The sequence below is a fragment of the Sminthopsis crassicaudata genome, chromosome 2 (assembly GCF_048593235.1).
Source record: "Sminthopsis crassicaudata isolate SCR6 chromosome 2, ASM4859323v1, whole genome shotgun sequence".
Classification (NCBI taxonomy): Eukaryota; Metazoa; Chordata; class Mammalia; order Dasyuromorphia; family Dasyuridae; genus Sminthopsis; species Sminthopsis crassicaudata.
Window position 1 is genome coordinate 585,416,513 of NC_133618.1, and position 21,904 is coordinate 585,438,416.

General features: G+C 36.7%; 1 protein-coding gene across 21 annotated transcripts in view; it reads left to right on the forward strand.

The window, feature by feature from the left end:
• Positions 1-7,146, forward strand: part of ADD3 (adducin 3) — a 163,087-nt gene extending 155,941 nt beyond the window's left edge. For 12 of the 21 annotated variants that reach the window (XM_074295538.1, XM_074295545.1, XM_074295542.1 and 9 more), the window contains 5 exons: positions 422-541; positions 1,112-1,198; positions 2,284-2,407; positions 4,098-4,193; positions 4,848-7,146. In XM_074295538.1, the coding sequence (XP_074151639.1) occupies positions 422-541; positions 1,112-1,198; positions 2,284-2,407; positions 4,098-4,193; positions 4,848-5,140 (720 nt within the window). In that variant the 3' untranslated portion in view covers positions 5,141-7,146. The remainder of the gene's footprint in view (positions 1-421; positions 542-1,111; positions 1,199-2,283; positions 2,408-4,097; positions 4,194-4,847) is intronic. The other 9 variants (XM_074295552.1, XM_074295556.1, XM_074295555.1 and 6 more) reach the window with 1 other exon arrangement.
• The last annotated feature ends 14,758 nt before the right edge of the window (positions 7,147-21,904 follow it).

Here is a 21,904-nt window from a genome sequence, read left to right on the forward strand (position 1 = left end):
ATAACCTTGTTTTTCTATCAGCTATTTATGGAAAGTAGAGGTACAGAAATCACATACATTGAACTTCATGAAGTTGTTCCCTGTCCCTGAACCATAGATGAAACACCCATTTCAGAATTTCTGAAAACCAGAAGGCAGTGCTGACTGTCTCCTGCATTTTTACTTTAGGTGAAGTATTTGCAGAAAGTTTGTTACCCTGAGGAGAAAGTGAAATTTGAATCTGTAATTCAATGTGCATATATTTATTAATGAAGAGATATATATTGTAGGACATTGGTAAAACTGATAGATGTTACAAGATTGACTAGCTTAATATTATTGGTGAAATTCTTTACAAGACTAGTGCTTTGTATCATCTTACTCACAGTGTTTTTAGTTGTGACTTCTTTGCTATTCAATACATTTTTACCCTTTCTTAAAGTGGATGAAGGCAGAAGATTCCGCTAAAGTTAGTGGTGGAACACCCATCAAAATTGAAGATCCAAACCAATTTGTTCCTCTGAATACAAACCCAAGTGAGGTCCTGGAAAAGAGAAATAAGGTAATAATTATTATTGAATTGTCAACAGATTAGTTTGCATTCTACATATGCTGCTAAATATTTTCACAGTTCAATAAATCTTAATGGAACACTAAAATCATGTGCAAATTCCAAAATGAAATGGGGAGGGGGAAAAGAAAGGAATGAGGCCTAGAAAAGGCTATCTATAGTATTTGAATTGAATTCAGCATTTCAAATTGGGAGATTTACCATCTACCTTGTGCCCAGATCTGTGCTGCTTTACTGGAATGTATAAAGCAAGGTCTTAACTTTCAAGGAACTGTTATTATCTATTTGCAAAACAACGCAAACATGCAAAGCATTTAATCATACACCCCCTTGTGGTGGACTCGAGTGACAAATCAAGTAGGGCAAATCTTAAGTGCTCTTGGCAATCAATGAGGCTTCAGGAAGAAGGCTAAAGTTATGAAGGGGTAATAAAGAAATTCTTAGTTCTTAATATGTATTTACTCTCTGTCAAATTTAGCTAACTGGTTGGCTAAGACAAAAGTAAAAGGCATCTATGTAGTTGATGACAAAGACTTTGTTTTTCTTGTGTTTTCATTGTAGATTCGGGAACAAAATAGGTATGACTTGAAGACTGCAGGACCACAATCTCAGCTGCTTGCTGGCATTGTTGTTGATAAGCCTTCTTCAGTAAGTCAACAGAACCAAATGATTTCACTTAAGCTAACACATTAATTGGTATTAATTGGTAACTCTAGAAGAAATATCTTAAGGCAATCTTCATAATAAATATATACAAATTCTTTGGGTATATAGTTTACTTTTTATCTTTTTACTCATAGTTACTATTTTGTAAAAGAAAAATAATTTGTTTAATTTATTAGTATATTTCCTAATTAATAATATCTACCAGAACTTGGCTCGGTTTATGAATCTATTTTCTAAAATTGACCTACCAGGACATTTATTGGGATGAATGGAAAATTGTAAAATTCTGTCAGCTATTATAATATTTCAGATTTTGTTAATGGAATGATGCTTTAGTTTCCCCTGAGCTTTAAGGCATCACAAAACTATTCTATTATTATTGATAGCCTGCTGGTGGGACACTGTCTATCTCAAGTCTCTACCCTCTCCAATCCATTCTCCATTCAACCACTAAAGTGGTTTTCTTAAAGTCCTAGTCAATTTCTCTTTCTCTCTATCTTTGTCTTTCTCTCTCTCTCATTTAGTCATTCACTTATACACATACGTACACCTTCAAAAAAATTCCTGGGGTCAGTGATTCCAAACCATTTGTCTCTAAGACCAAATACAAAATTCTTTGACATTCAAAGACCTTCTTAGCCTAGTCCCCTCCTACTTTTCAGTCTGCTTAAACCTCACTCTCTGACTTTTCAGTCCAGGGTCACAAAACCCCATATCTCATTTCTAGGCATTTTTGCTGACCTCCCCAACTCACAGCCTCAAATGCTTCCCACTAACTTCTCCAGACTTCTTTTCAATTCCAACTAAAACCCCATCTTTTACTGGAATGTTTCCTCAGTACTTACCCCCCCCCCCAATTCTAGTGCCTTCCCTTTGCTAATTATTTCCTATGTATCCTGAAAATAACTTGATTTGTATATACATGAGGACTCCCACTTTAGATTTTCATCTCTTTGAGGGCAAGGAATGTCTTTCTCCTCTTTTTGTATTCTGTGCCTGGAACAAAGGAGACTCTTAATAAATGTTGTTTGATGATTACACTTTAGGAATATTTTCTTCTCTTCTAGACCATGAATTTTGAAGAAGATGAACATGCTCCACCAGCTCCACCTAACCCCTTCAGTGATCTGACAGAACGGGAACTTGAAGAGTATAAGAAGACAATCGAACGCAAACAGCAAGGTCTGGAAGGTCAGTGGCTTAATTGTAAATTAGGCCTGGGCAGCCAAACTCTGAATTCCTCATGATCTTTGCAAGATCCAAGAGTCATGAATAGAAGGCAGAAGAAAGTATTTAGATTAAAAAAAAAAAACTCTCTCTCCTTTCCTGGTCTTCTTCCTTTTTTCTACTTATTACTAATGCATCAATGGAAAAGAGCAATACAAATAGTTACCACAGACTGTGCCTTCTAGATGTCCTAAGTATACTTGCAGATTGCAACTTTGGAATGTTAGTGAGTTTTGTTTTGTTTAAGGCAAGGTGTGCTGAGAAGGCAGTGTACTATAGTTGGAAGTGGAATCACATGGCCTGGATTCAAATCTTGGCTTTTACCATTCAGTATTTGTGTTTCTTTGGACAAATCACATTACCTCCCTGTACTTCTTCTGTTTCCTCAAATGTAAAGTGAAAGGCTTAAGCTGGATGACCTATAAGGTCCCTTCTAATTCTCTAACTATGATTTGCTATCATAGAAACTAAAATTAAACTGAATAGGTGTATACTAAGGCTAAAATGAAGGTAATAACACCTTTCCTTCAAATTTATGGTTCATTCTTTTAAGATATATGCCTTTCCTTGATTCTGTTTGGTGTGTGATTATATAGTATAATAACTGAAAAAAAAAAAAAAAAATCAATGGCAAAAGCCAAACTCTAAAAATACTGAGGTATTTGAAGACAGTCCTCAGTGGAACTCGGCAGCAAATCCTAGCAAAGGACCAGAACGCCAACTGAGGATCCTGGCTGCACAATTCTGCTTTGGGATGAGATCTTGAAAATATATTAACAAAAGCATCTCAGCCAGTTCTTTTTTCTAAAGAGACTCTATTAGCACGCACAATGGCTCTCACTACTCACATCATTGCTTAGGGGGGGAAAAAAGATAATTATTTTTATTCCTCACCCAGAAGCCCTATAGGAGGAATTAAGGATATTTGGTGTTCTGGAAAAGAAGTTTTTGTCAGTAGATCATTAAGGAAGAAAACCATCTTGACTCATTAACTATTCTAAGGAATATTTTTGAAGTTGCTATATTAACATAAAGTTGGCAGCTATTTCTGGTTCCTACATTTATAAAATGTCTCTCTTTAATTTCTTATTTTTGAAAGCCTAAAGATACCAGGTAACAAATAATTACATTTTAGAGACTTAACTGTACTGTATGTACCTTTAAAGCTTGTCCACTTTCATCATAATATTCTGTAATAGCTCACTAATATTTCTATGGCAGGAATTAGCATTAGATATTGTTCAACCAGACACAAGACATTGTCCTGCACTAATAACACAATGAGCAATGTTTCATAACTGTTTAAGGTCACAAAATGCATTTTTTAATTTCTAGATAATATTATAGCTAAGAGTTATACATGTAGGCTGCTTGCTTGGGTGGCCAACAGCTCTATATTGAACCTTACTTCCTTTTTAATCCTGGGTTTAAACTCGCTAATTTATTAGTGCTTCCCATTACCAGCCAAAACTTTAACACATTAACCTCCCAAAATGAATACTAACTAATCTTATGATAAGTTTTAGCATAACAAATTCATTGATAAAGGTTGAATTGCTTTGCCCTAAATAGACCCTGTAATGTACGCACTAACTTGAACTGAAATCTCAATCTTTTGTTTTGCATGGCTTTTAACTAAACTCTTATCCTACAGATGCTGAGCAGGAAATAGTCTCAGATGACGGTTCATCTGTCTCACAAATTCAATCTCAAACTCAGTCACCGCAAAATGTCCCTGAAAAATTAGAAGGTATTCAATGTAGTTTCCCATAATCATCCCCAAGATGGTCTTAGAGCTTGCCTCTTTATCATTTGTGTTATTGCATGTAAAGAAATTAAATCCTAAGTGATACTAAGCTTGCTTTAGAAGTTATTGAACTCTCCATTGAGTGAGATTTCTTCATAAAAGAAACTAATGAGTTTATTCAGTTTATGAAAAGAATGATAATTTTAAAAACAAATCATATACTGAACTTTCAGCTATAAGCAGTTATTAAGTTCTCTGAGGGATTGTTTTCCCTCTTGTCTTTGTATGCCCAACTCAAGGATATTGCCTTAGTAATATACAAGATAATATAGCAATACTTTAGTACATAGTAGACATTTCATAAGTGTTTATTGGATTGAATAGTATCAAGTATCAAGAAGCATATAATTGTTCTGAGATTGATGTTGGATTGTCTCCAAAAACCAATGTGAAAGTGTTTTGCGGCCTCATGTAATTGTAATATGAATTACTCAGAAACTGGCATTTAATGAAACTTGAGAAACTATATTCCATTAAAGTTTTTTTTCTCCAGTGTGGTTAAAAAAAAAAATTGTTGCACATTGTTTTTCATAAAATTCAAATGTTTGAACCAAGATATTAAGCTTAGAAAGTAATAATAAAACTTCCCTTTTATAGAAAACCACGAGATATTTTCCAAGAGCATCATCTCCATGGAAGTGCCCGTTGTGGTAGTGAATGGCAAAGATGATATGCATGATGTTGAGGATGATCTTGCCAAGCGTGTGAGTCGATTAACTACAAGCACAACTCTAGAGAGTGTTGAAATTACCATTAGGCCTTCTGAAAAAATTGAAGAAGTCCTGTCCCCTGAAGGTTCCCCTTCAAAATCACCATCGAAGAAAAAGAAGAAATTCCGCACTCCATCTTTTCTGAAAAAGAACAAGAAAAAGGAGAAAGTTGAAGCCTAAGTACCTTCTTTTTATTATAATGTGACATTGCACATTTAAAAGCCACATTTAAGTCAACCATTAATATACATTAGTAGATCAGAGTTAGGGATTGACAGCAAACTGGACTTTAAAAACTGAACTGGAAAAGAATTGGATTAAAAAGAAAAGATGTAAAATCTGAATTCATCTCTCACTTTTTAGGTCCAAAAGTTGCTCTGAGTTTTCAAACATTTTGCAGTTTAAATGAGATCTGCTGTAGCAGGTATTCTTGCAGTGCCCCATAGTCTGAGGTCTTCCGAAGTGCTTCAGGCCTTCCTTCACCTTCGTCTTCGTGTCTGTCTGGGAACATTACCAGTGAGGGAGCAAGAGAAGTTTTTTATTTTTCAACTGCTGTGCCTCACTTGGTAATAAGATTATACTTTTTTATTATTTTTGACCACATCTCTTCTGTTTCTATATCCACTGTTTCAGTGGATGGACAGTAACAGAATATATAAATCTTTTTAGACTAGATCCTACAGAACAGGTATACACTGGCACCTAATAGAAAAAAAAAAAAAAAAAAACTTTAAGCAAATGTTGGTTTGGAATCTTTTGCATTGTGTAAAATGGCCTCATCTGAAGTAATTTTGTTTGCCAAATATTTCATTTTAGTGAAATATAATTTTTGAAAACTTCCTTTTTTATTAGTTAGAAAACCCCTTATTTTTCAATAAAGGGGATTTTGTACACATAACATGGATAACTTAGTTTAACTCTGGCAAAACAAATTTTTGTATGTTGAGATGTTTGTATACCATTCAGTATAAAAGTGTTATAAGCATATAAGCCAATCATTTAACAGTAGACCATATTTGAAAATACTTTGGACTGAGTGTACTTAAATAGAATTCAAAAATCCAGGGGCTCAGGATCAAAATGTTCATAGTACATAAAAAGGAAACTGGATTAATGCTTAAAATCCTAGTAGATGTTTTCTCTTGATATTGCTAATGAATGAAAAATTAATTTCAATAATGAAATGAAAGGGAGAAATTGTTCAACAGAAAGTGAAATATCAAGAATAAAATGAGATGTTGGGTGAGAAAAGTACCCATTTGGGAATGCTTGGTGTTCACTATGCAGTATAGATTGTGATTTTGTAAGTTGGCATGGAAAATGTGCATTAAAACTTTAAAAATTCATGTCTCTGCCAAAAACAACTCGTTACTTGGTTGCATTTATATTTTTAAAAAAGTCAGATTCTTCTGACTTATGTCCCATTGGACAGCACTAGAATAGGTGAGCATGGTTTATGCCACCAGGGGAAACTACCACTTCTTCATCTTTATAGATCGTCTCAACTTCTCTGTTTTCTTCATTTCTATTGTAAATAGAAATCTAAACCTAAACTTACTGTAGCAGTTTTTTTCCTTCTTTGAAAATTTGACTTCATGAATCCACCACAAATTAGTGATTGATCATTGTGACCCCCCCCAAAAAAAATGGTCAGTGGGCAAAAATAATCCAAAGTATTTCTGGAGAGTGAGTTGGCATGCAAAAATATCATGTTTATTATGGTGTGTTATGGGGCTGGTTCTGTTTTGACTGTACATGTGTGATGATGCCAAGTTAAAATGAATCCTGGAAACCATATTCTAGATATCACTAACTACTGGAATCAGTGTTTTTAATCTCTTAGTGAAAATTTTCAGTTTTGCTTTTTGTTTTTGAGAATTTTATGTTCTACATCATTTGTGTTGTATTACAACATAGGTAGAAACAGTAATCTGTGAACTATGCTTTTCATAACTTTTTTTAAACAAAGAATCTATCTAAATAAATACAATGTGCATAAGTATTTTTTAAATGCAACAGTGAGCTCTTTGCACCTTCTGCTAATGCCTCTATTGACTTGCTTTGGCATAAAGAATGAGCCAACCAACTCTGTGTCCTGTGGAAAAATATATAAATGTTACCTGAGATTGCTCCTAGATGTAATGCTAATTAATGTTAAATCACAAATAAACAGTATTTTAAATAGACCTTTCCAGTTTCAGATGCCTTTAATTCTAAAAGTGGTCACCTCGCAAACAGTTTGTTGTCTATTGGCTTTTATAAAAACTTCAGTTAAGTGGATTAAATATTTCTAGGAATTACTTTCTGATTATCTTTAAATTAAACCCAAACTCCTTTTTCTAAGTTATCTGATCCTCTTTCCATATCTAAATAGGTCTGAACTATTAAGCATCATTGAAAGCCTAAGGTTCTCTCTCAAAAGTCTTTAAAAAAATTTATTTCTTATTATCTAGGACCATTGGGAAAGGAAATAGCGTTGATTGGTATAAGAAATAGGACCTGGAATTGAGGATACAATTTAGCCAACTTTAAAAAATAAATTCTTTAAATGAGCTTACTTTCTTGTGATTTGCTGGGGGAGAGGAGGAAATGTAATCAGTTGAGGGTACTGATTACCTGAGGTTTTAAATATATTTTATGAAAATTAAAGGAATGGGAAAATGAACGTACTTGTTTTTTTAAACATAGCCAATCATTCCCTTGACATCTAAATAACACTGCAATGAAAAGCAATAGTTTTGGTAAGCTACTCATTTCTAAACTTGCCTTTCCTTCAGCAGCAAAGATAGTTCCTCAGTTCCTATCCCCAACTGCTTCTGCTTTGAAGCCATTCTGTTTTAAAATGTTTTTCCCAGAACACTTGAAATGAAGCTATTTCCATTATGTGGAATTGGGAGGGGGGAAAAAAACCTAATATTTTATTATTGTTATTTATTGTCCATAAAACTCAAAAGACAATTTTCTTCAATAAACAAATGAAAGTAATTTAGCCTAATGGCTACAACAGGCAAAACATTATTTATTTATTTATTCATTCATTCATTTATTTATTTAGCAGTTATATCACATGTAAGTCAAAGAGAAAAAGGTTTCATGATGGAAACTAAGGCCGAATGAGTAGTGAAAGAACTGTCTGCTTGTTAGCCACTAGAGGGTGCAATAAGTCTCTTGGTTTCCTAGTCTTCACACAATAGGAAACACTGTAACCCTGGAGCCTCCATGAATCCTCTTGGTTTGTGGTTAGAGCATTCGTGTTTGTTACCAATCAGAGAATATTTCCAGGTACTTGTCGGGGAGGGATTCTCATTTGCAGTTCAGCATTCTCATCATAGGATTATTAGGTGTTTTCTTTGACTTTCTGTTTCACCAACATTGTTGCCACCAAATCCAGTTAAGCCCCCTTCTAGCTACACAGTTGCTCCCGGAAAAGTAGTCACAAATGGAAACTGGTGAGAAGTCTCTCTTGAAGCAGACTTTCCATGTTTCTCAACTAAGCAGCCCTCCCATTTCCATGCTTCAAAAATCCCCAAATGTCATTGGTGTGGGTGCTGTTCTCCTCTTTGATATATGGTCTTTGAGAACTGCTGGGAATGAAAAAAAAAAGGCATCACTCCTATCACCAACACAAAAGACAATATCAGCACTCTGGACATGAGGAAAGTACTTCTGGGTGAAGTTTTGGATCTCACCCAAAATTATTGGCAGAACTAGGTAAGCACGTATTTAGATAAGACTGGATTGAATTGAAATGTATTAACAAAAGTTTGTTTGTGACCAGAAGATCCCAAGAGACAGAGGTAAGGAAAATAAGCTAATAATACATTATTCTTCTTTTCTTTAAGACTTCTGATTTATCTTAAAAATAAAATCATTCTGAGTATCTGTGTATCTAAACTCTTTAAGTGCTTTAGGGAAGGCAGGATTGATCTAAGAACTAATGTTAAAGTTCCCATTCAACCCAGAATTCCTTTCATTTGGGGAGGAATGTTGGCACCTAACAGTTACCCTTGACTCAGAGGGAGGCATTTTTTAAGTAAGGTGACATTATGAGAAAACCAGAAAACTACCAAGTCTGACTGACCTGTGGTGAGAACCTTGCTTCTCTTAGAATCCACATTACCTTATATAGAAGTCTCTCTCCTTGTTGTCCAGCTGCAGATCGTCTGTACCTGGGCACTTAAAATAACATGTCACATAAGACGATTTCCACCTCTCTATTGTGGGTCTGGAGTTATAGGCCAAAATAAAAGTAAACTTCAACCAAAAAGGCCAAACTAGTGCTAAAGCTCTCTGCCTACATCCTTATTTAAAGATATTTTCTTAAACAGCCTGTACATCCCCCTGAGGAATGATGGAAATTAAAAGAACCCTAAGAGCATTTGAAACTTTCACTTAAGAATTAAAAACTAGTGTTTTTGTACTTTCAGAGCATTTGACTGAAAGATGGCCATTAGGTGGCATTGGTGGGTTTGATTTGTAACTAACAAACTACTTTAAAAGTCTGTTCCTTGGCAAATGGCTTGACAGCTACATTCCGGTTCTGTATGGTTCCATGCCCAGAGCTTAGCATAGTGCCTGATACATAGTAGGTATTTAATAAATACTTGTTGGAAATATTTGGATGGCTGAAAGAAATTATTTAGATGCCAATCCTTTTACTGTGGTAGGTTTAATAAAAGTTTTTAGGAGATATGACAAATAAATGGACACTTATTAGTGCTTATTATGGTGAGTGCTAGGGTACAAATAGATCTTTGAAGTTGTCTTGTACCACCCATTAATAGAAGTAATCAAGGTAATAATTAAAAAAAATTATTGAGCAGACTTCAAAGTTTATTTAACAATAACTTCTAAAAAACAACTAATTTCCTGTTACTTAGCCACCTCTTTCTGCCCTTCAACTTACTTGCTATAATTCTGAAGTAGACATATTCATAGACCTACTGCCCTGAATTCAATAGGATTTGACTATACATGTCTCTTGTTTTGAGATGGAATTATGCTAAAATTTACCTAAATATTTATTAGCCTGGATAAGAATATTGCTTTGTTTTCTTAGGACTAGGGAGCTACCAAGGAACACAACTAAGAGATTTAGTGACTTCAGGCTATCTATAAATTAAATGTACTGAAAAGAGCACAGATTAAAGATAAGATCCTTTAGAAAGATTTTAAGATAAAAATAATACTAAACAATAAATGAAATATTAATCAGCAGGAGGTGAAAAGATGATATTCCCAAATTGTAGGAAGTGATCCTTTATTCAGATGTATGTCAATGGTTATGTGAGGGTCCCTTGGACACTTGCTTGGGTGAATGAAGATGTTGATCTGTTTATTGTTTGAAATACCTCTCATGACCAACTGCTGGCTTTTGATGATTGGACTACAATGATGTAAATTTTCTTTGCCCTCTAGCAGAAACGTGATATATGGGAAGATGGATGAATATCCAGTCCTTTTTTTTTTTTTTTTTTTTAAACTGTGTCATTTCAGAAGGGTTAAGTCTTTGTCCCAGAACCCCAGTGCAGATTACTGATTAAACTACTCCTTTGTCTTTAAATTTGAACAAGATTTATTCCTGCATAAACTACCTTTGGGTTTGTCATTCTCCCAGTTCAGTCATGATGCTTCCTGTGATTCTAAAGCCCTTCTTTCTTTGTCCTAGATAACTACTATCAGAGATCCAAATACCAGCTTTGTCAATACCCAAGCCTTAAAATCAATGCCATTGATTTTATGAAGATACTTCAGTTGGACACTGAAGAATATCAGATTGCTTAAGGAACCCTTCTTCAATATTTAAATTGTGCTTCTGAAATGGATAAACAAAGGCTAAGTTACTATAATTTATTGGCCATGCCAATATATAGTAAACATTAGGTGAGACACCAAGGAAATGCAAAAAAAAAATGATTTACAGGAAATACAAAGCTCAGCTAGACCATGAACCAGCTATTTATCAACAACCAGCTTAATCTATGACCCCTGGAGAAAAATGAATAATTTGATCTGATTTCACAAATAAGTCAAATCAGGTCAAAATATGGATCAGAAATTTCTGAGTATACTCCTATGTTGCCAAAAGCAATGATTCCCTAGTAGATGTTAATTGTGGTAAAGAGAGAGTTATGGTTATGAATTTCCAAAAGTGAGATATCCTGTTCTAGGAACTCCCTTTAGGGTACTATTTACTTCAGTTGTTTTTCTGGGTAAGATATATAATTGCTATACTACCTTTTCTTCAGCTTCTCCAAGGCCAAATGCATCTATTCCTTTATACTATCCTTGAACCCAGAGCAATAGAGTTGGGTGAATTTGTAAACTAAATATTCTAATTGTTTAAAACTATGCTGCCTTCTCACATGAACAGTTATTATCAAATCTCTAGGCACCTATTTTTTTTTCCCCCATAATTGATGGGTCCTTAAGATTCCTATTGTGAAGGAGTTTACCTCTACTGCTTGCTCCCTTCCTATTGGATAATATGGCATTTTCCTCGTGGGCAGCTTACTTGAAGCTGCTTTAGCTTCAGTCACCAAGATATGCTTGGTGTTATTTGAAGAAAAAGTGATTATGGGCAATAGTATATGGTATACATTGTCAAACTCTTCCAAACATTTTTATTGTGTGAACATATTGAACCTAAATCTAGCTAATGTATTTTTTTAATTACTGGCTTAAATCATTTGGGCAAAAATAAATTTTTCACTTACTAGCTATATGACATGGAGCAAATCATTTAACTTTTAGAGTCTTGGTATTTTCATTTGTAAAATGAGAGTAGTAATCTGCCTTGCTTGCTATCCTGGTTTGTTTTGAACATCATATAAGATGATGGCAGCTAGATGATACAATGGATAGAGTGCTGAAACTGAAGTCAGGAAGATTTGAGTTCAAAACCAACCTGAGGGTATATTGGTTGTTTAACCCTGGGCAAGTCATTTGACTTGTGCTCCAATTTTCCCATCTGTAAAAGGATAATGGCATCATCTCCTTTAGGATTGTTGTAAGGATCAAATGAGATAATACTCATAAAGCACTTACCACAGTACCTGGTACATAGTAAGCGCTATATAAATGTTAGCTATTATGTTTGGATCATATTATTAGAGCTAGATGAGAGCATTAATATCACCTAGTTCAATTCCCTTATTTTACAGATAAGAAAAGTGAGACCCAGAATGGTTGCCACAGATCACACTGCAGGGAGAGTGCCAATCAAACCTGGGTCCTCTTTGACTCCCAGGCCAGAATTCTTTCCAACTAATCCATTATTGTTGTTAGTCAGTCATGTACTATACTCCATTACCCCATTTGGAATTTTCTTGACCAAGATTCTAGAGTGGTTTACCATTTCCTTCTCCAGCTTATTTTACAGATGAGGCAAACAGGGTTAAATGACTTAGTGAGTTCCCTAGGGTCACATACCTAGTAATTGTCTGAGACTGGATTTGAACTGAGATCATCCTGAAGCTTGATCCAGGATTCTTCATTTTGCCACCTACCACTTCTACAAATTCTCTCATTATGAATATATACAAAAATACTTTGTAATCATAAATTGCTATATAAATGCCAGTTATTTTCCATGTTCTTAAAAAATGCTATAAATTTTTAAAAATATTTACACTTCCCCTCACTAAAATTATTCTATATAGATGGATGTCCTAATATTGTGGGGTTTTTTAACCTTTCAGCTAATGTATGTTGCATATTGTACATATTGTATATAATTTTTAACCTTTCAGCTAATGTATATTACATAATGTATATTGTATAATGTATATCAGCTAATAATGTAAATATGTGCTTACATATTTCATAAAGTTAGGTTGGAACATCTGTATTTCAAGGTGCTCTGAATAGTGTGTAAACAGAAACACATATCTGATTCTTAAGTCACTGTGAACTGACATCTCCTGCCTGAAAAGAGTCCAATAGAGTTATTGAATTGATAAATAGAGAAGGAAGGAAGGACAGGAAAAAAGGATAGGGAGAGGGAAGGACAGGGAGAAGGAAAAAAGGGTAGGGAGAAGGAAGGAAGAAAGGAAGAAATTTTCTTCAGTTTCTCCAAGGCCAAATGCATCTATTCCTTTATACTAGCATATCACAACAACTGCTTACACATGATATGATTTGAGATACAAAATAGTAATATCAGAAATTAGAAAACTTAAAAATAATGACTTACCTGTATGGACATGTATACATATATTGTATTTAACATATGCTTTAACATAATTAACATGTATTGGTCTACCTGCTATCTGGGGAAAGGGGTGGGGGTAAGGAGGGGAAAATTGGAACAAAATGTTTTGCAATTGTCAATGCTGAAAAACTACTACCTATGCGTATATCTTGTAAATAAAAAGCTATAACAAAAAAAAAAAAAGAAATGTAATTAAATATAATTTAAAAAAAAAACAAGTACAAAAAAAATAATGATGACTTACTTCATTGAATTCCCCTGCCTGCTTAAAGATGCTTGCCTCTTATTGTGAGCTCTCTAAAGCTTGCCATCAAGTTAGGCAACAAAAACGTTGTACTTGGAACCATGTAAGTTAATCGCCAAATCCCCAAAGCCAATAATTGGCCCTAAATCAATAGTTATTTCCCTCTAATACCACCTTTCAATAAATAAAAGTTTCTCCCTGCTATTCTCCGTTTCCTTTTCCATGGTGTATAAGTTATCAGACCTTCCATTCTATCAAACACTTCTCTGAAGCATCTTTCCCCATACCACCACTTCCTCATATTTTTCTACCCCATTCTACTTCATTGTAATGTATCTGAAACAATGGCAGTAAATGTCAAAGAAAAGCAGGACTTTAAAGATAATAATCTCAAGCAAAATTTAACTTTGAAATTTGTAAGATAATATCAAAGTTATTGATTATTTCTTAGTTACCAAACCTAATGGCTTTTTCTCAGTTTTCTTTCTTGATCTGTGCAGCTTTTGAAACTAAGTGCCTTCTTTTTGATATATTCTTTTCTCTAGGTTTTTGGAACATCGCTCTTCTGTTTCTCTTTCTACCTTTCTAACCAATCATTCTCAGTCTCTTTTGCTGGATCCTCATCCAGATCACTCCTTCTAACTCTGACTGATACTTAGGTTTCTGTCCTGGCCATCTTCTCTTTTCCTTCTATCCTAATTTACTTGGTGAGCTCCTCATTGTCCATGGATTTAGTTACCATCTCTATGCTGACAAGATTCTCAAATGTACCTGTCCTACCTCGACCTCTCTACTGACTTCTAATCTCACATGTCCAACTTCTTTTCAGAAATCTTAAACTGAATGTCCAGTAAATATCTTAAACTCAACATGTCCAAAATTACTCATTATCTTTTCCCTAAGACCTCCTCCCATCTAACTTCCCTGTTACTGTTGAATACCATCTTCCCAGTCCCTCAGGCTCATAGCCTAGATATTATCCTCAAGTTCTCACCCTATTTCCAATCTTTCACTCCCTATATCCAATCTGTTCCCAAGGCTTGTTGATTTCCCCTTTGGCCTCATCTCTTGAATATGTGCCCCCTTCTCTTCTCTGGTATTTGTCACTACCAGTGCAGTGGACGCCCTAATCACATCTCGCTTGGAAGATTGCAAGAGTCTGCTGTGTAGTCAAATCTTCCTGCCTCAAGTCTCTGCTCACTGCTGTCATTCAGACACTAAAGTGATTTTCCTAAAGTACTGGTCTATCCCCGTCACATACAATCCTACACAATAAATGCTGGTAATTCCCAATCATCTCTAGTTTCAAATACAAAATCTTCTCTTTGGCATTCAAAGCCTTTCATAACTTAACCCCTCCTACTTGTCTAATCTTCTGACTCCTTTCCATGTACTCTTTTATCCAGTCACATGGGCCTCCTTGATGGCCCCCAAATAAGATATTTCCTCTCTCAGTTCCAGGCATTTTCTCTAGCTGCCCTTTCATGCCTGGAACGGTCTCCCTCCTCATCTCCACCTATTATCTGCTTTAAGGCCCAACAAAAATTCCGTCTTCTACAAGAAGCTTTTCTCAACCATTTTTAATTCTAGTGCCTTCTTCCTCTTAATTATTTCCTATTTGTCCACATATAGCTTGTTTGTACATATTTGTTTCCTTCTTGTTTCTACCCGTTAGAGTGTGAGCTACATGAGGGCAAGAATTGTCTTATTCTTTTTGCATCCCTAATGCTTACCTGGAACACAGTAGGTGCTTAATAAATATTTCTTGGCTGGCTGGCTGACTTTTTGTGTATATGTCTCATCTGTTCAATGAGATTTTTAAGGTTCTAGAAAATAACTTGTACTTCTCCATATTCCCTACAGCATCTACTATGCAGTGTCTTAAACTCTGAAAGTTCATATGATTATTGATAACAGATTTATATAGCTTTTGGGGAGGTTATGCTATATATGTGTGTATATATATGTTTGTGTGTGTATGTATATATTTATATATGTGTGTGTATATGTGTATGTATATATATGTGTATGTGTATATGTATATATATATATATATATGTATATACATGTGTGTGTAAATGTTTATGTATGTAATTGAAAGCAGACTTGTTTATGACCTAAATATTTGAGTCCAGAAGTATATCTGAAGGAAAGAAAGGATGTAGCCAGTGGTCAAGGAAAGAATTAAGTGGAAGGAAGAATTAATCTGGACAATTCCAGCCTTCTCTTTTAATGTCCTAATAATTGCTATTAAGAACAGCAGCTTTCAATTAAATAATTAGGTTGAACTTCTCAACATTACTGTGAATGTAGTTGTTTTCCTCTGATTAATATGATGTCACAAATGTAGGGACTTCTCTTCCCAAAAATTGAATTTCCTTTAATGTAAAAATGACTTCCAAGTAAGGAAGTATTTGGTCAATATTGCTGACTGGCACATTTCAATGCTAGGTGAATTAACCTGATTCTGGAATAGGGATGTATTTTCTTCCTAGAAAAAGGCATTGGACTGAAAAGTTCCAAGACAATGTTACAAATGATGGCAGATTCCAGGGCTGACATTGCAAACCCAAGTATAAGCCTTAAGAATACAGAAAAGATTATAATTCAGTGAATAGGATCCAACATTGAGATAGCAATATGAATATGAAGGACTTGGTGGTGGTGGGTTTCCTGGCTAAAGTGTAAAAGTTTAACATCAGTCATATATAATCTGGATCTATTTGTCTAATTTAAGGTTGTTGCCTTTGTAGAAGGTGTTAGCACATTAAAAAAAACTATACTGGGTTCCAGTGTATCTGGCTCTCTTCAACAATGAGATGATTCCAATGGTCTTGTGATCAAAAAAGCTATCTATACCCAGAGAGAGGACTGTGGGGAACTGAGTGTGGTTCATAACATAGCATTCTCACTCTTTTTGTTGTTGTTGGCTTGCATTTTATTTTCTTCATTTTCTTTTCTGGTTTGATTTGATTTTTCTTGTACAGCAAGATAATTGTATAAATATGTATGCATATATTGGATTTAACATATAATTTCTACCAGATTTAACATATATTGAACTATTTGCCATCTAAGGAAAGGAAGTGGAAGATGAGGGGAAGAACTGGAACACAAGGTTTTGCAAGGGCTAATGTTGCAGAATTATCTATGCATATGTTTTGAAAAACAAAAAGCTTTAATTAAAAAAAATCACACTGACATTAGATTTTAAAAAAGAATATGCTGGAAAAACAGTAAATTTATCTTAAATTTGCTCTTTGATTCCCAAATATGATCATCTTTAGCACCTTTTAGATTTGCTAAAAGCCTTTGAGATACTGGTCATCAGTTAAATAAATGAGCCATTAATTTATGTAGTTTAGCCTTCTATACCCAGTTTATCATTGTTTTTATCACTAATGGCTTTTGACCAGTCAAAACCTAAGCTATAGCATATATATGTCTGTATAACACAGAGCATGTTACAGATGAAATTTTATATCTGATACCCTGAAGTATCCACAATATAAAGTTGCACAGGATTGTTGTTCTTAACCTATGTATGTTAGCTTCTTTTCTATTTTTTCCCAGTGTCTCCTTGACCTAGTAGAATAGGAGGAGTTCATATTAAGGGAAAGATAAAGTACAACAGACCTACCCCTTTCACCATTATCCATTGTCTTGTATCCATTTGAGAGATTCTCTCTCCTGTTCTTTCCAAATCTCTTTGCTTAACTGACAAGTCATCCAGGCTTTGTATTCCCTAGAAAGGGGAGGGCAGGAGACAAGGAGTGAACAGATGTCTTCTATGGAGATTGGCTTGAATAGGCATTGGCCAATAGGAAACTTTTCGAGGTGTGGTTTAGGATCTCACATGGCATGGAAGGATGATGGACAAAGAAACTGTTGTGTTGGTTTCACCCAACAGGCTATTTAGAAGCTCCAGAGCCTTGAATGACCTTATACTAAATTCAGGAGGTCAATGAGAACATTTGGGTCTGAGCCACTTTCATTGAGATCCAGCTGAAAACACAAAGGACTATGCATTTAAGGTGTGCTTAGGAGAACCACCTGGGTTGTTTCTGGAAAGGATGTCCTATCTTCCTGTCACTCCCAAGAGAAATCCTAAGCCCAACTCTGATCTGGGAAAGAAAACTGCCTGTTCCCCAGACTTTGGTCTTTTTTTTTTTTTTCCTCTTTTTTCCTCGGTGCAGTTGTTGCTGAATAAAACCTTCCCATAACTGACTAGAGTAAGTTTTCTTTTCATAATACCTACTAGGGTCCCCTGTGTTCTCTATGTTGGGAATTTTCTGCAGCCAAATAGGATAGGGTTGGACCTCCCCTACTTATCAGTAGGAGTATACTCAGGAAATCACAAGAACTGCTGCAAGGCACGTTTAAAGAGTGCTTTAAGATTTACAAAGTGCTTCCCTTCCTACCCCACCCCCCTTATACAATCCTATGAGATAGACCATGCTTGCAAACTGGCCTCTGGGTGTTAATTACACTCAATAAAGAATATTTCTTTTAAATTATTTAATTATTCAGTTAACCCATTATTAACTTAAATTATTCAACTTAGGCAGGTAGTTTCTACTTTTATAATACAATGTACTCTGGAAAACCACACCACGAATTTCATCACCTTCAAACAGGCTGGATATGTACTATACTATTGGTCTGTTAGTACGTGTACATTCTGTACTTTTGTACAAATCAGCATCGGAAGAAACCATCAAATGAATGGGTAGAGGCAGGATAAGTGAAATGCAGGTACTTATTAAGCAAGCATCAAAGGTGCAAAATAGCAAAGCAGAAATCATGAAAAGCATTCCACCTCTGCTGATTTGCACTAGCCATACTGGGGCTTCTTTTTATTACTATTGATAGTTGAGATTAATATCACTCAAGTTGTTAAATGAATTCAAATATTAAGGCTGGTTAAGCTCTTTCTAGGTACTCAGACATCAGAGTGGTATTAATTGTCCTAAACTCATGCCAACCTATATTGCCTACAGTATCTGCCATACCAGGACAGGAATAATGCGACCTGCATTTGCACAACAGGGTCCCTGGGCATGTAAAAGGCTAGAGTCCAGGCATTGCCATTCTCCCCCTCAGCCCTGATCTTGGAAGCCACCCAGCTCCTCTTTCATATGGGGCTGGCTGAGACTTGGGAATCAAATGAGGTCTCTGTGGTGGCCTAGCTCTGAGAATGGGGATTCTGCATGAAGAACAGAAAAACCAGGCTGTATGGAGATAACAGGTCTTGTTTGCCCTGAGGAGGTAACTGCCAGATATACTGAGGCAGGTCTGTTTCGGAGCTGATAACACAAGAGAGGAACCCGCCTCACTTTATTTACTGATGCCTCCTCACCCCACAAACCTCCTGATCCCATTTTCAGATCAGTTGACTCAACTCCTAAAGGTAAATGGCAGGTGGGCCTCCTGGAGGTTATGAATTAACTGGTATTATGAATGGCTCCATGGAGTAGCTGGACAATTGGAATATGACTCTAGCAACTTTAGGGACCCCCAACTCCCGTTGGACCAAAGGTATTTGCTCTATTGGGCATCCAGGCAGCTTACGTATTCTTCCGGAGGACGCTCTGGCCCATATCACCTGCCCCTCCTCCCAGCTAGAGGTCTTGCTGAAAAATGTACTGGAATGCTACTACCCTAGTGGTTCCAGCTCCTGAGAAGGTCTCCAGGGAGGGGGTAAAGGGGTATTGCTTTGTATTAAAGTTTGGCGATTTTGTTTCATTCTTGGTTAAGGAGTGGAATTGATTGGGGCAACATGGTGTTGCAAGTATATGCATTTCTGAGCTGTGGGATTTCATTAGGTTAGGTTACCATAATCACTACTGATTAGATATGGAAATGAAGCCAGAATCAGGATTGTAGGGGAAAGGAGATTCTAGAAAAAGACTGGACTTGAAACTGAGTTATTAGACACTTTTCATCTCCCCTGTGAGTTTTTCCCAGTTGGAGGGAATAAGGCTGATTTTTTTTTTTTAGCTTCCTTTCCTTTGTGGGGCTATTTTGCTCCAGAGGACACCTAAGATACCATTCAGTGTGAGACCCCAAGAATGTGTTATGCAAGTCCAAACTGATCTGAGACATCGAATGGGACTTAGAAAACCTTTGAGGGAAGCCAGGGACTAGTTTTTGTCTGTTCAAAAGTGTAGATTTTTTTTCCTAATATCCACACCTGGCTCTCTGAATATTAATCTCACCCAGACCTTCCTGCTCACAAAGTTGTGCCTTCTGGCCTCTGCAAATGTGCTCAGGAGAATGTGTATATGAAGGCTTTTTAGAGCCAGTAGCCTCTCATGCAATGTCCTGAGAGACAGCATCTTAAACAGAGCTGTGTCTCGTGAAGGAGGGCAAGGAAACCTTGGTAGAGGCCCCAAGGGCTATAGTGTTGGCTGAACAATGATTAAATCTGAGGAGGGGTTAGGAGGGCAGACGTGTTGGCAGCCTGGGATGCTTCTTTCTGGTTAGAGTTACTGAGACAGACAGCAACTCCACACAACCAGGGAATATATATACCCTGACAAACAGAAGAAGGACATAGAGGGGTAAGTACAGTTGGGGAAAGGGGCGTGCATAGGGGGAGAATAAAGCTAGAAAGTAACCTCAAGTCAAGATCTATCAGCTTCCAGGCCAGACTCCTCCCTATACAAATGGAATCTTTTTTTTTTTTTTTTTTTTTCCATTCTCCCTCCCCTCTCCCTATTGTCAAGAGTACCTAACCCCCCAACTCTCCCCCTATTCTCAGCTTCACAACAGGCCCTTTCACCCCTCACACTGGGGGTCAGCCAGGAGGGAGAAGCAGCCAAATATAAACAGGCCAACTCCCTCTTCACTTTTGGGGATGAGGGGGAGGAGGGAGATCAGGTTTCAGAGCCCTCAGCCTGGTGACGGTACCTCCCTCTCTCACTATTGCTCTCTCTTTTCTTTGCCAGGAACAGGAGAAACAGTGATTGCTGCGGATGGCTGGCTTTCTATTTTCAGGGTATTGAGCCCAGCTAATTGACAGTTAGTAAACATGGATAAAGAAGTTTGAGGGCTGGGAGGGGCCGAGGAGTGACTGGTGAGGTGGGAGAGGAAGGGATGGGGGGGGGGGAGAGTGGAGGAGTTGGGGAAAGAACAGATGGCGGCCAGCCACGTTTCCTGTGAGGGGCTGTGTCTGGGCCTGGGGGTGCTGCTTTAACCTGAAGCCAAGTGCAGTTCTGGAGAGACAAAGCATGTGTGTGGGATGAAAGAGGAATGGGGAGGGCTATCAGTAGGAATGGGGGGTTGGGAGGGAGGGAAAGAGGTTTCCCATTCCACACCAGTCGATGAGGGGAGAGATCTTTCATAATCCAATCCCCCACCCTCACTAATCTCCTTTCTTCTACCCTCAGAAATTACTTCTCATTTTCCCATCACCATTTCCCTGACCTGAACACCCATTTGGGATTCCAATCCTAGAACTGCCTGAAGCATGCTTGGTGCCCTCTATAGGCAGCATGAATGTTAATGTGGTCAGGTGGTCTTAGGGCCTCTGCTGATTGCCAGGCACATGGAGAGACATAAATGATCTCCCTAGGAAGGCTTGGCTCAGGAAGCTTAGATCCTCAGCCTCTTACCTCATGGCCCCAGCATAGACTGATAATGCAAAGATGGAATGGTTTTCTTCTCAGAACCCAGATAAAGGCAATGGGCCTAGTTGTCCTAGGGCCAAGGGGAATGGTGAAGGTACCCACCCTCAGAACTGGCCTTCTGGGGAGGATGGTTTTCCCATTTTGGCCCTAACTCAATTGTCCCAGTTCCCTTCTGTTTACTGAGATAATATTGGCTTGGTCCATCAAAAATCTGGAAGGGAATCAGAATTCTTCCCCTCCTCATTCCCTTTGCTCATTCTTTTTATTTTTTTTTTTTCTGTAAATGAATATAAGCAACTATAATACATTATCCTTGTCCTGAAGGAGTGGGGGTTTTATGTAGTTATGTTCACATAAAAAGATAACCAGTGATTATCATGCAATATATGATAAGTGCCAAGTAAGAGAAAGGGACAATTGTAGGAGGAGGAGTGCAAAAGAGGGGCAAATGTGGAATAGGGAGAAGGGGATGTACAGGTCTCATGGGAGAAGTGAGTTTTCAAGAATGAGCAGTATATTTTGAATAAACAGATGAGAAAACATTCCTTCTTCATTAAAAATGACGTAGAGTTTGGTCATCCAGAGCTCAGATGGGCCAAAGGTCTAATTCTAGGACAAATACTAAGATTCAGGAAATATATGAATGAATAAATGAATGAATGAATGGCTAGAATCTAGGCCAGGTAGAATGTGGACCAGCAAATACAGAGATCATTTGGAGCAGAGAATTTATCTAATAATTTAGGAAAGTAAGCATGCACGTCCATGGCAGGCCCTATCACACCACTAAACCAGGATAAGAAAAGGATTTCGAAAGTAATCCAAGGGAGGGATACTGTTACTGTTTGGGTACTGAC